Genomic DNA, 13,014 nt, shown 5'->3' with positions numbered 1-13,014 from the left:
GACACTATTATATTTATTTTAAGTTTAGTGAATATGACAATATTGTTTAATGAATATGTGCATTAAAGTGCGATATTCACAATAGGACATTATCATATTCACTTTCAATTTTGTGAATATGACGGTATAGTTTGATGAATATGTATTATGTGGTGTGATATTCATCCCATAGTTCTATTATATTCACTTACACTTGAGTGAATATGACATTTATAGTTTAGTGAATATGACTTTATTGGTTCAAATATATTGAACAATAATCATGAACGTTTAATTTCATATCAAAACCGCATAATACAAAATAATTAAAGGAAAAAAAAATTATGTGATATGATATGAATATGTCAATTACGTTATGTGAATATGTGAGAAAAAATAAAATAATTAACAAAACATATCAAATATGATCTCTATTTGTAGAGGAACAAAAATTATGAATAATAATATATTTTTTATTATTTTCTAATTTATTAAATTTATGATTTATTTATTATAAGAAAAAAATTAAGAAAAGGGAGTATCATGCACCATACTCCTGGGTGCATGGTATAATTTACCGAAAGAAGAGCAATAAGAAAACAAGTTTGGGCATCCATCTCCTAAGATCTTGAGCTTCCCTGCCAAATCTCCAGGTACTTTCCCTCTTTTTCTTATGTATCGTTTATTCCTTGGTATTGTATACTGATGATTGATGAATTTAGGGTTTCATTTCCAGAGTTATTTGTAGGTATAATGTCGAAATCAGGAGGAATTACGAATGCGGTTAATGTTGGAATAGCAGTTCAAGCTGATTGGGAGAATCGCGAGTTCATTTCTCACATTTCTCTCAACATCCGCCGTCTCTTCGATTTCCTTGTCCAATTTGGTACCAACTACTATTAATCAAGTTTACAATCTCGTTTTCTACATGTTTAATGTTTCCGTCACTAGTTATACTGCTACCTAGCGCTGATTTCGATCTCATCTTTGCTTGCCCTTGTCTAAGTGGGGGGATGATCCTTGTAATGGAATTTAACCGAGTTTCCGTATTCATCGACTTAGTTGTTAAGTCCTTGTTTTGATTCCGGGATTCAGAGAGGAAATAAGGGATATAAAATCCCTTGTTGTTTGGCAAATAAGGGGTGGTGGAGGGCAACGGATTTTCTGGAGGGATCCATTTCATTTTTCCTTAAATCCCTCCGCCATAGAAACGATTCCAAGGAAAATTGTATCCAAACACCCCTACCCCCTTTCTCTCCCTTCCCATCTCATTCCCTTCTATTTTGCTAACCAAACACACGCTACATGTCAGCGTGTCCATTGAGTATTTGGATGATTGCGATTCGTAATTGCCCCTCGACAAAGAGAAGGAAGGAAATTATTGCTATTGTTATGGTGTTACGGAAATTATTGCAATTTCTAAAATAGGGGAGGTTCAATTGTTGTTATGCTGTTAGGGAATTACGGCAATGGTGAAATATGGGAGAAATTAGATTGTTTGTGGTTGTAAATCAATGCAGTAGCGTATTACGTTTGTTCTTTCAAAACTTCCTTTCACCGTGATCTTCTCTTATCTATGGAATTACAAATAATTGACTGAGCTTTAACTATTATCTTCCACTCTTTTATTCGTTATGGTTCTCTGATACTCCCTCCCATTCGCCAGAAAAACACCCGATTCCATTTTTGTCCCATTCACCGGAAAAGCACCATTTCCTTCAATGGCCAAAACTAAGTTTAATTTATGACCAATATACCCTTCTTTGTACTCTCTAATTCCAGCCTGAACCCCAACTTCACTAGAATTTCTCATAGAGTTATAAACCCACACCACAAGCCCCAACACCACTTGGCACCACCGGGTCCCCACGATCCCACCACAAGCCCCTCAACCACGTGATACCACCAGCTCCACACCACAAGCCCCTCACCCTCCACATCAGACCACTGCATTCTCATCACCCACACAGCTCCACCACCACCTAAAGCCACCACCATTGCAACCCTCCTCTAACCCCGGAAGTATCACCATCCTCTTCAACCACCATCTAACACCTGCTAACATATTTTGGCTTAAAATGAGATGTTTGAATGTCGTACCCTTTTTCGAGTGGTCAGGGGTGGGGGTGATGACTCTAGCAACGCCTGTGGTGAAGGTAGTCGGCCGTTCTGACAACACTCGCGGTTTAGGTTGCAGTTAGTGGGGGTTGGGGTGGGGTGCTGTGGGGTGATAGATGAAGAGTATATTGGGTAATATAGGCAAAGGGAATTTTGGTAACTGTACCTGTTTAGCTTGTTTCTCCTAAATTTTTGTGCCAAATGTAATGGCATTTCCTGTTGTATGGGAGGGAGTCGAATAGTAAGTGAGATAAGCGGAAGAGTAACCCCTCTTTAAAGACGAAGGTTCTTTATTTAAAGGGAGACAATGAGAATTCTTTCTGTATTTCAGCCCCTAAAAGTTTTTTGTAGTACTACTGCGTATGACTGAAACATTGTTGGAGCATAGGGAGTGTATATTTTATTACAACATACAGAGTGTTATTTTGTTACAAATTATCGATATCCTTGGCAATAAAAGTTTTGTTGGATGAATTGCCGATCATCATGCCGACCTTTTTCTATGTTACTCTGTGTGTCAGCACTCAGCCTAATATTTATGAACTTGAAATGCTTATGCGGTTTTGTTCTTGATCTTTTTGCATACTGAATTGTCAGAATTCTTTATAAACATGGCTGTTATAGTGCTGCAAAGTTAGCTTGACATCTTATGTAATAATTCACTTCAGAGGCAACGACGAAGAGCAAATTGGCATCACTTAACGAGAAACTGGACACACTCGAGCGGCGTCTTGAAATGCTCGAGGTTCAAGTGAGTAGTGCGTCAGCAAACCCGTCTCTGTTTAATTGATGTGCATGAATAATGGAAAGGAGAGGGTGTTGGTATCTGACAACTACTCTGGTTGTTGAAGTACGAAATGTAGATGAAAAGCAGCTTATCCTTGTATCTAGCCTAGGAATCTTTAGAATGATATTGTACTACTTCCAACTTATTAGGTACTGTGACTTTGATTCTGGCTTGTAAATTCTCACAGTTTTCGCTTAAGAGTTACTGTAACTGCTGTAGCCTGGTATCATCCACTCAGATAGTTCTAGTACAGTTTAATTGTACCAAAATAATTTTTTTAGTACACTGATTAAGAGTCTCTTGTAATCTTCTTGTTATCAGCATTCAGAACAGTTGCCAACTCCAAGAAAGCATTCTGTGGTGGTCCAATTCTTGGTCAATCAAATTTACAGGGATATTTCAGCATTAAGCCTCCTCCCTTCATATGATAAAATCATTCTCACATTTTACCAACCATCACTTGAACCTCCTTAAATCTAAACCCTTTTTAAATGAAGTACAGAAATAGGATAGAAATTCTTCATGTCGACTAGGTTTCAAGGTTGCTTAAGTTGATTACGGCCTTGTGGTAATTTTCCCGTGTAGGTTTCATGCATCTTCTTTCAACAGTTATAGCACATGTTTGTTATAGTTTTGACTGTCATTCATTCAAGTATGGTTCTTGTCATTCCAAGTTGTGGCTATGACGGAATGAGTGGAATACCTAAAGTAAACCAATTGCGACGAGTGGTTGAAATGAATCTCCCTTAAAACTCACGCTCAAATTTAAATTAAAGCTCACCCTAAAAGCACTGACATTTTAACTCTCTTTTAACTCACTTCAGTTCAGTTCAGTTTAGCACAATTTCGCTCAACTTATTTTAGTGATATTTATCTCATTAAATTTTAATTTAATTCAACTCACTACAACTCATTCAATTAAGTTTAGCTTATTGAGTTAAGCTCCATTCAATAAAACAAAGCGTCTTCAACTTGTGATGGATAATGCCCGTTTTGAATGAGAATTTGTATCAATAAAAAAGGAGTTCGTACTCTTGATATTATCCAAAACCTCAAAAACCTCCCACACTCCCAAAGGCTTGCCCTTGCCTTCTCCAAAACACTTTGTTGCTCGACTGAATAATGAATGGTGGTATCATCAACTTCCAACTTTCAACTTTTGTTTCGAATGATATTTTACCTCCTAACAACTCTCACAACTTTCCCAAATTTTCACTTTCTCCCAATAATGCTTTCACCTCCACTTCATATCCATACACCCTCAAATCCTCAACAACTCTTCATAACCCAAAACTCAGCAACTCCCACTGTAAGTAAAATTTAATCAATTATCTACTCTCCCCGTCTCACTCATTTGTTTACCTTTGACTAAAATACCCGTCCCAAAAACAAAAGGGTAAACAAATGATTATGACGGAAATAGTAGTTTTCAGTTTGTTCTTTTTGGCATTATAAGTAATAACTTAGATATGATGGACATTTCTTATGTTTAAATTTGTACTGGAATTAGGGACTCAAGCGAGTGAGTTAAGTGATACCCAAGTGGTAGAAAATGAGGCAGATGTTCAAGTGAGTGATGGTGTTACAATGACCCAATTTTGTGATAAGATGATTGATTTGTTTCTAAATGAGAAACCAAAACCAAAGGATTGGAGAAAGTACTTGGTTTTTCGGAATGATTGGAAGAAATACAGCCATAGGTTTTATAATCGATGTCGAATCAGAGCTAATCTTGAGACTGATCCTGCTTTAAAGGATAAGTTTAACACTTTGGCCGTTAAAGTCAAGAAGGTATTTTTTTTTTTTTTTTTTTTTTTTTTTTGCTACATAGAATTAATTTAGCAAGAAATTAATATCTCAATTCTCATGTATTAGGTACCGACTAGTATTGGTGCCCGGCTTCGCCCGGGCTACCTCTACTTGCCATTAATTTTTTTTTAAATAAAATTACTTAAAGTTGCATAACCCATAACCATAAGTTTATTATTTATATATTTTTTATAACATATCATAAAATTACGATGGAATAAATTTTGAGACAAATTCACTACTCCCGCTATTAATATTTTACTCTTATTAATGAAACAATAGTAATAACATTTCACTACTTGTCCGTAATCATTGTTATTTTTACTACTCCTGCCGTAATTATTGTTACTGCCACTACTGCCGCATTCGTAATTATTGTTACTTTCACTATTGCTGCATTAATATTGATTATTTCACTACTCCCGTTGTTTCTACCGCTCTCACTAATCTCGTTGATAATATTGTTACTTTTACTATTCAAATGAGTGATTAATATCATACTCCCTCCTATTCTTCTTTTTCTTCCTCTTTGGTTGGGGCACAAATATTAAGGAGGATAATAAAATATGAATTGTGAGTTGGGTGGGGTTTGATGATAGGAGAGAAGAATGAATAAAATAAGGAATTGTGAGTTGGGTGGGGTTTGGTGATAGGAGAGAGAAATGAATAATTAGGAATTAAATAAAGAATTGTGAGTTGGGTGGGGTTTGGTGATAGGAGAGAGGAATGAATAAAATAAGATTAAAAAGTTTCCAAAAAAGAAAAGGGGAAGAAAACCTGAATAATCCGTTTTAGGAAATAGGGAAGAAAATAGAGAATAGGAGGGAGTATAATTATATCCAATGTTAATACAATTCTTTTCTTTACTAACGAAATTACTTTTACTACTTAGGCATGCAATTTTAAGACGATTATATATTTATATAAATATATTACATATATGCATTAAATCAAATCGAAAGAATTATGCAATATTATATATTATGGAATTAACTTGAATTATTTATAACCTACTTATTATATTTTTGTATGTTAAATAATTAACATCTCTATACATCTAATAAACTAAATAAACTATAAAGTTTAATAAAATTGCATAGATTTTAAATTTTATATACTAGGTTTAGTGCCCGGCTACGCCCGGGCTACCTTTATTTAACATTTAAACTTTATTTTCTATGAAATATGATTTCTCTAAATTTGGTTAACACATACATTTACAATTTAGATATTAAAATTATGATGAGAGGTAAAATTAATTAACAAATTATGAGACACGTTCACCTCTCCCGCTGTTAATATTATTACTTTCAATACATCTCCTGTTAATACTATTACGTTCACTACTTCTTCGCTTACTGTTGTTTGTTTTACTATTCGTGCTATTTTTACGGTTAACCCGTTAGTTTTGTCAAGGTCGTATATTTAAATAAATTAATATTTTCTTAAAATCGAATTGTTAGTTAATTTTTCATACTCTTTCCGTTGTTCTTACTGTTACTTTCATTAAATGTGTTGTGACTACTATTACTTTCACTTCTCCTGCCGTCATTATTTTTTCTATCACTACTCCCGCATTTATTATTGTTAATTTCACTACTCCCGTTGCTGCTAGTATGACTTTCACTACTCTCGTTGCTATATATTATTGTTGCTTTTACTACTCACATGGAAGGTTACTATCATAATAGTTGATTATCTAGTTGTAGTAGAGTTATATATATATTTAAATAAATCTGAAATATTAAATTAGAATATTATTTAAGAGCAATCATTATTATTTACTAATTAAATTACAAATCTAATGAATTATGGAATATTATATTTTTTGAAAATCTGAATTGATTTACTTACCTTTAAATAGTTTCCAAAATATAACATATACTTATATTATATTTATGTATGTTAAATAATTAACATATTTATATACTAATTAATACCATAAGTGGGACCCATTTATTTAAGGAAATTCGCCATATTTTAATATTCTCTAAATTTATACTTTTAACCAAAACTATATAATATTTACATTGAAATCCCTTGTTCAGGTCCATCACACGGCGCTAGCGATTTAAAACTATATAGTATAATTAATGTGTATAGATTTATTTAATTATATGGAAGTCCCTTGGTTTCTGGAATTAATATATAGTATTGATAATTTTATGATGATAATAATTAATACTATAAGTGTGCATGTTTATACTAATTAATTATTTTATTTTAAGGAAATTGACCATCTTCTAGTCTTCTATAAATATTTAGGAAAATTACCAGGCATCTTCTTTCTTTTAGTCTCCTTGAAATTGACCATCTTAATTAATTATTTTATTTTAAGGAAATTGACTATCTTAATTAATTATTTTATTTTATGGAAATTGACCATGTTTAGGAAAATTACCAAACTTCTATATAATTTAATTTTAACCCAAACTATATAATATTTGCATTGAGATCCCTTATTCGGGTCCATCACACGGTGCTATTGATTTAAAACTATATAGTATAATTAATTTGTATAACTTTCTTTAATTACATTGAAATCCCTTGATTTCTGGAATTAATATATAGTATTGAAGAGGTGTTAGCCTTACCCTAGTGGTTCAGTTGGACCTCGACCTGGCAAAACGGGTCAATCAGATCGGGTATGGGTCGTGTCAGTTTGGGGTCAGTGGGTCTGACACACATTTTAGGTCGAGCCACTTTCGGGTTTTGGGTCAATTTTGGGTGACCTGTTGTCAAGTCATTTCGGGTCGGGTCATTTTGGGTCGGGTTGCTTACGAGTTAATGGCTAAGTACTTTAGTTAGTACTACTTTGATTAAGAAATATTATTTTGCAAATTTAACTATTTATAAGAACTGTTGTAACCAATGAAACTAGTTCTAATTGACCCCACCCGACCCCCAATAGGTCTAAGGTTCGAATCCCCCACCCCCGTTATATGATGTACTAGTTCTAATTTCATACTCGTATGCAACAATGATTGGGTTTGATGAAATAATCTCACAATGATCAGGAGAAGGACAACTCAAAACCCGACCAGACGGAACACTAAAATTTATCATTTGTTAGAATTGACGACCTGATACTAAGGAGTCGTTTGGTTGCATGTAGGAATTCGTATTGCCTAGGAAGTCATAAAACACGTGTTAGAATTCACGTGAATTAGAAAATATTGTTTGGTTGCTAGGTAGGAAGTGCAATTCATGTTGGCATTCCCACTTACCTAGAAGGACCTAGGTAAGCCACTTCCTCCATTATGGAGGAATTGGAATTCATGGGAACTCCCAATTCATGTGAATTGGGGTGACCAAACAATAGGTCAATTTTGCAATTCACGTGAATTTAAATTCCTGTGTTGTTTAGTGGGTAACCAAACGACCCCTAAATCAATACTCCCTCCAATCCAATTCATTGGTAGCATCTACTTTTTGAAGGTCAAACTTTGAAAACTTTTGACCGAAAGTAAATAGAGTAAAAGTTGTAATTTCGAAATATAAAATTAATATATTTAGATTTGTTATGAAAAAATCTTCCATAAAATTATACATAATGATTTAACTCGAGCTCTCACTAGACTTGACTGTACCCGATAATGATCAAACATTCAAACCCAAGCTCAACTCAACTTAAATGATTTTGTCCCGACAAAAGCTGAACCCGGTATTACTCGACTCTTCTTGTCCCAACCCAAAACTGGCCGTTGGGATTTGATTGCTTACTTTAAAGGGAAACTATGCTACCATTTCTTTTCTCGCATTCTGAATTTCGAGTTAAGGACATAATATGGTGTAAAAGCATGAATTTTTGTGTTTTTGCTACTTTAGCATAGGGAGGAGTTAAAGAGACATACGGAAGGCTATTGTACGTTAAAGCTTGTATGATATTGTACCTTTCAGAGGTGTGCATTGTTTTTGTTTTGATTAAAAATGAGCATTACAGATTGATGATGAGATGGAAAGACACACTGAACTTTTCAAGGATATAGAAGACAATCCCACTGATGTTAATGCTATTGTTGCAAAGCGGCGTAGAGATTTCAATGGGGAATTTTTCCGTCACCTTAAGTTACTGCAACAGACATATGATGGTTTGGACGACCGGGATGGTAACTAACAATCTTTATTTCGCGTTGAAGTTAAATAAAAAACCATTTAGGATTTTTATGTTCTCTCTCAGATTGTGATATTATTTATGAGATGGTTCAACGTTGGTTCACGTCTCTTGGATTTGGTATGATATCCTTCTAGTATCATGTCTTCCCTTCGTCAATGTTTGACTGGTCTTCATATGCACATGTATCAATACTTCCTCTGATATTAATTATGTGACAGGCATGCTGTAGCGCCAGCCTGTAGGTCAGTGGTTTGGTGTTCCATTCATTGCAGACTATTCTACTAAATCGTTTGGTAGCCACTATAAATGTGGCTGAATTGGAAAAAATTGAGTTGCTTGGTTGCCAAAAATCCCATGATTTGCTTTTTCCTAGGCATTGCCAATTCCCCCATTACGGAGGAATTTGATTACCTAGCACCCTAGGTAATTGGAAACTCCTGCATCATCAATTTATTTCCTGTATGTCAGCCAAACGATTTTTAAGCAATTTACATGATTGTCCAATTCATGTGTTTTTGAAATTGATGGGAATTTACTTCCATCATGGCAACCAAACGGCCCCAAGAACAAACTATGTATCGTTTCTTAGTTGCTTTTGCAACTAAAACCTAATAACTAAACCTTATACAAGTTCTGCATATCTGACTAAGCAAGTGTAGAATAATGCATGAGGCCATGAGCTATGATAGGAAATGAATGTCAGGTAGATTCCGCAATTCCTTTTCAAATTGAATACCTTGGAAGTTTTCTCTTGGATACTCTACTTTCCTCGCCCCTGTGCCAGTTACCGGGGATTTGTTTGCCGTCGAAAAATTGCTTTTAGTTTACTTTAGAAGCTTCTTTAGATGTTGGCTTTAGTAGGTTAAGGTCACATTCTTAAACGGTCGGACATGGTTGTGACAACGAGGTGTCTTGGGTGCCTATTTCTGCTTCTTTTTTTCTTTTATTTTTCCCAGATAGTTTTTTTGTTGATCTTTTCAGTTTTCACACGTTTATTTCGACCTATTTTTTTCCTTCTCCTTTACTTGGTGAGGTACGAGACGATGTGTTTTGATTTCCTGTTCTGCTTCTTGGCAGACCTTTAACTTCTGACCTAAATGAATGTACTTGATCGCAAAAAAAGGTCACATTGTTTTTAGTATGCTCTTAAACTTGACGAAGTATTAAACACTATGTGTGCATGATTTTAGTATTTTGCTTCACCGGAAGTAATCTATGTCCTCTTTAGAAGGCAAACACGGTGATGGTTACGTCAATGGAACTATATCTAGGTTTTTGATAAGCAAAACTTTTGTGGAAGTAAGCCTAGATTCATCTTGTAAGGGAGTTGGCCGTCTTACATTCTTCTTTTCATCACTTATGGTGTGAACAGCTGTTGCAAGGCTTTCAGCTAGATGCTTGGCTGCAGTCTCGGCTTATGATAGCACACTAGAGATTGTAGATACATTTGACGATGCCCAGGCTAAATTTGATGATATTCTCAACTCTCCATCAATTGAAGTTGCCTGTGAGAAGATAAAAAGCTTTGCCAAGGGAAAGCAGCTCGACTCTTCTTTGATATTATTGATCAATAGTGCATGGGCTAAAGCAAGAGAATCCAAGACTATGAAAAATGAGGTATTGTAGCAATTGTAATGTCCTTTTCCTCATGGTAACATTTACCATTTACTGTCGTGCCTAGTGCTACTGCTAGCAAAGTTTCTGCTAATTCCTCAATTTTTGACATGGGTTCCTAGGTGAAAGAGATTATGTACCGTCTTTACAAAACAACGAAAAGCAGTCTCAGAAGTATAGCACCGAAAGAGATAAAGTTACTCAAGCACCTGCTTAACTTCACAGACCCTGAGGAGAGATTCTCAGCATTGGCCATGGCTTTTTGTCCTGGAGGTGAACATGAAGCCAAGGATCCTAACGCCCTTTACACGTAAGCCAGATATAAGACTTGCATTTGAAAATTTGAAACCAGAAAAGTCAGTCTTGATTCTGCAAGATTGTGTGTCAGTCAGTAGTATTTACTTGCTTGTTTTGGATGGTTTAGGACTCCAAAAGAGCTACATAAATGGATAAAGATAATGCTTGATGCATACACGTTAAGTCACGAGGGGACAGAGATCAGGGAAGCCAAGCAAATAGCTGAGCCAGTGGTTATTCAAAGGCTGTTTATTCTTAAGGAAACAATAGAGACCGAGTACTTGGAACGTGAAGATAAAACAGACGAAGAGGCTAGTAAGTCACGGGATGAAATATGAACCTACTGAATGTTCCCTTTCATCAACTTCAGAATGTGATGCCCAACAAAATAGCTTCTTTAAACGACTACTCGGATAAGTGTAAACCGCTTGACATGTCATAAGTAACCGAATTAGCATGTATCTTGTTGAGTATTATGCAGGGTGGCATACTGACATTAGCTAGATGATGGCAATTAAGCCTTAGTAATTATTCTGTGTGATGTTGATATATGGGACATCATCGCATTAGAATTTCTAGATTCAGTGTAGAACATTGTTTTCGATAATTTGTCTGGTTTTTAAAACTCGATTTTGAGAAAGTCTATGAACATGGTAATGAGCATGAAAAAGAGTTTGAGATCCATGATTGGCAGGAGGATCGTCTATGCAGTAGTAGCGGCTGTTTTCTATCATATTTGGAGGGTAAGGAATGAGAGGGATCAACAGTGATTTCTATGCCTCAGTGTCTGGTTGTGCATCTGGGGGTTGGGAAATGGAATAGAAGAGAGATGGATAGAATCGTAGATAGCATATTGTATAGTTTCATATTGTGTTCGTATAGTTGCTATTTGAGTTCTCAAAATGTATTTGGCTGATGGTTTTGTTTGTGTTGAAACAAGCATTGTACCTTTAAGACATCTTTTAAGGTATTTTGGAGGTCGTAACTACCTCCTATACTTCGTGTTTGTTGAGAGGTAGAAATAGTCCAAAATAACAGGTCCTAACTCTACCGATGTCAACAGCAACCGCAGAGCGTGCTTTTTAAGCCATGAAATTGATAAAGGCTACACTTCGTAACCGGATGGAGGATGATTATAACAGATTCATTAATTGTGTATGTTAAGGGATTGCCAAGGAGTTTATTGATTCGATAATTGATGAATTCGCTTCTAAGAAGGATTGCCGATAATTTTAAAGATTTCAAAAACCAATAAAGTGATTTTTAGGATGTTATTTATATTTTACAGGTAATTTTAGCAGATCAATTTTAAATTTCTCCTTATTTATTGTTCCGGGTGTAATTCCGGAGCAGGATTATGACCACTTAAGCTTGTAGAATGACGTCGTTGCTTGTCTCTTCCTTTCGGTCTCTCCTGTAAAGATGAACAAACTGAGGGCTCGGCTTGGTACCGAGCGTACTCACTCCGACGCTCAAGTCAGTAAACTTAAAGAGATAAGTTGTGTGTTAACTTGACAAGTATATTGTAGAGAGATAAGGGAGTTTTATACCAGATTAAGATGATTTTCGGATCCTTTTCTCAATGAGAGAAGTGGAGTATTTATAGGCTTTCACCTTTTGTCACGTAGTGGCCAAGTGGCTAGCAGGTGGAAAGACTATCTTACCCTCGGCCGAGGGACCCATGCCGGGACGGCAGGCCTGGTTGACTCCATGCCGAGGGGACTGGATGTGAGTACGCGGATATGCCTCTCGGCCGGATAGTTGCCGAGCCGAGACCCAAGTGACAGGCCGACAGGCTATGTCGGTTAGTGATAGAATATGTAAAATATTCTTTGTATATTGTAATTATTAGATTACGATTTTGTTATTATTAGTTGCTAGTTTTATGTGATTAGTTTCCTAACTAATAGGATTCGGTTCCCACCGAACGTACTTTGTATTTATACTCTTTTCCTATTGAATAACAAAGTCACCGATTGAATTCCTTTATGGTATCAGGAACCCCGATCGATCCAACTTCTGCTTCCGCTCAATCTTCTCCTTCATCTTCTTCTTCTTCTTCTTCGATCATACATCCAACCCACGACCTCACGTCAAACATGGCGCCTGATGCAAAGTCGTCGTTTCATCCGGCACTTGCAGTTAATAATGTCGCTAATCATATTCCTGTCAAACTAGGCATGGATAACGATCAATACCCGCTTTGGGTCGCATTATTCACCAATCACGCCAAATCTAACCGTGTTCTCCATCACATCATTGCTCCGAAGGTCGCATCTCCGCCGCCCTCCAC

At 35.8% G+C, this 13,014-nt stretch overlaps 2 protein-coding genes across 4 annotated transcripts; both read left to right on the top strand.

Annotated features, from left to right (window-relative positions):
* The first annotated feature begins 540 nt into the window (after positions 1-540).
* On the top strand, positions 541-3,190 carry LOC141642997 (protein BRICK 1). 3 transcript variants are annotated; one of them, XM_074452015.1, is made up of 3 exons: positions 541-632; positions 716-865; positions 2,766-3,190. In XM_074452015.1, the coding sequence occupies exons 2-3, from the start codon at positions 733-735 to the stop codon at positions 2,885-2,887; spliced, it is 255 nt and encodes an 84-aa protein (XP_074308116.1). In that variant the 5' UTR covers positions 541-632; positions 716-732; the 3' UTR covers positions 2,888-3,190. The 3 variants fall into 3 exon arrangements, with proteins under 3 accessions (XP_074308116.1, XP_074308118.1, XP_074308117.1); XM_074452017.1 differs by having other exon boundaries at positions 544-632; positions 728-865; XM_074452016.1 differs by having other exon boundaries at positions 545-632; positions 702-865.
* A 431-nt stretch (positions 3,191-3,621) lies between these two features.
* LOC141642994 (uncharacterized protein At4g37920) lies at positions 3,622-11,404 on the top strand. Its single transcript, XM_074452007.1, has 6 exons — positions 3,622-4,193; positions 4,395-4,675; positions 8,637-8,802; positions 10,183-10,427; positions 10,547-10,734; positions 10,849-11,404. The coding sequence occupies exons 1-6, from the start codon at positions 4,007-4,009 to the stop codon at positions 11,057-11,059; spliced, it is 1,278 nt and encodes a 425-aa protein (XP_074308108.1). The 5' UTR covers positions 3,622-4,006; the 3' UTR covers positions 11,060-11,404.
* The last annotated feature ends 1,610 nt before the right edge of the window (positions 11,405-13,014 follow it).

Source organism: Silene latifolia, chromosome 2 (assembly GCF_048544455.1).
Source record: "Silene latifolia isolate original U9 population chromosome 2, ASM4854445v1, whole genome shotgun sequence".
Classification (NCBI taxonomy): Eukaryota; Viridiplantae; Streptophyta; class Magnoliopsida; order Caryophyllales; family Caryophyllaceae; genus Silene; species Silene latifolia.
This window is presented reverse-complemented; position numbering and strand designations above follow the sequence as displayed.

Bases quoted from the DNA above. Each gene is read 5' to 3' on its own strand.
- LOC141642997 (XM_074452015.1), top strand. From the start codon at position 733: ATGTCGAAATCAGGAGGAATTACGAATGCGGTTAATGTTGGAATAGCA. The intron at 866-2,765 runs GTACCAACTACT...AATTCACTTCAG, and splicing joins CGATTTCCTTGTCCAATTTG to AGGCAACGACGAAGAGCAAA.
- LOC141642994 (XM_074452007.1), top strand. From the start codon at position 4,007: ATGAATGGTGGTATCATCAACTTCCAACTTTCAACTTTTGTTTCGAAT. The intron at 4,194-4,394 runs GTAAGTAAAATT...TACTGGAATTAG, and splicing joins AAAACTCAGCAACTCCCACT to GGACTCAAGCGAGTGAGTTA. The intron at 8,803-10,182 runs GTAACTAACAAT...TGGTGTGAACAG, and splicing joins TGGTTTGGACGACCGGGATG to CTGTTGCAAGGCTTTCAGCT.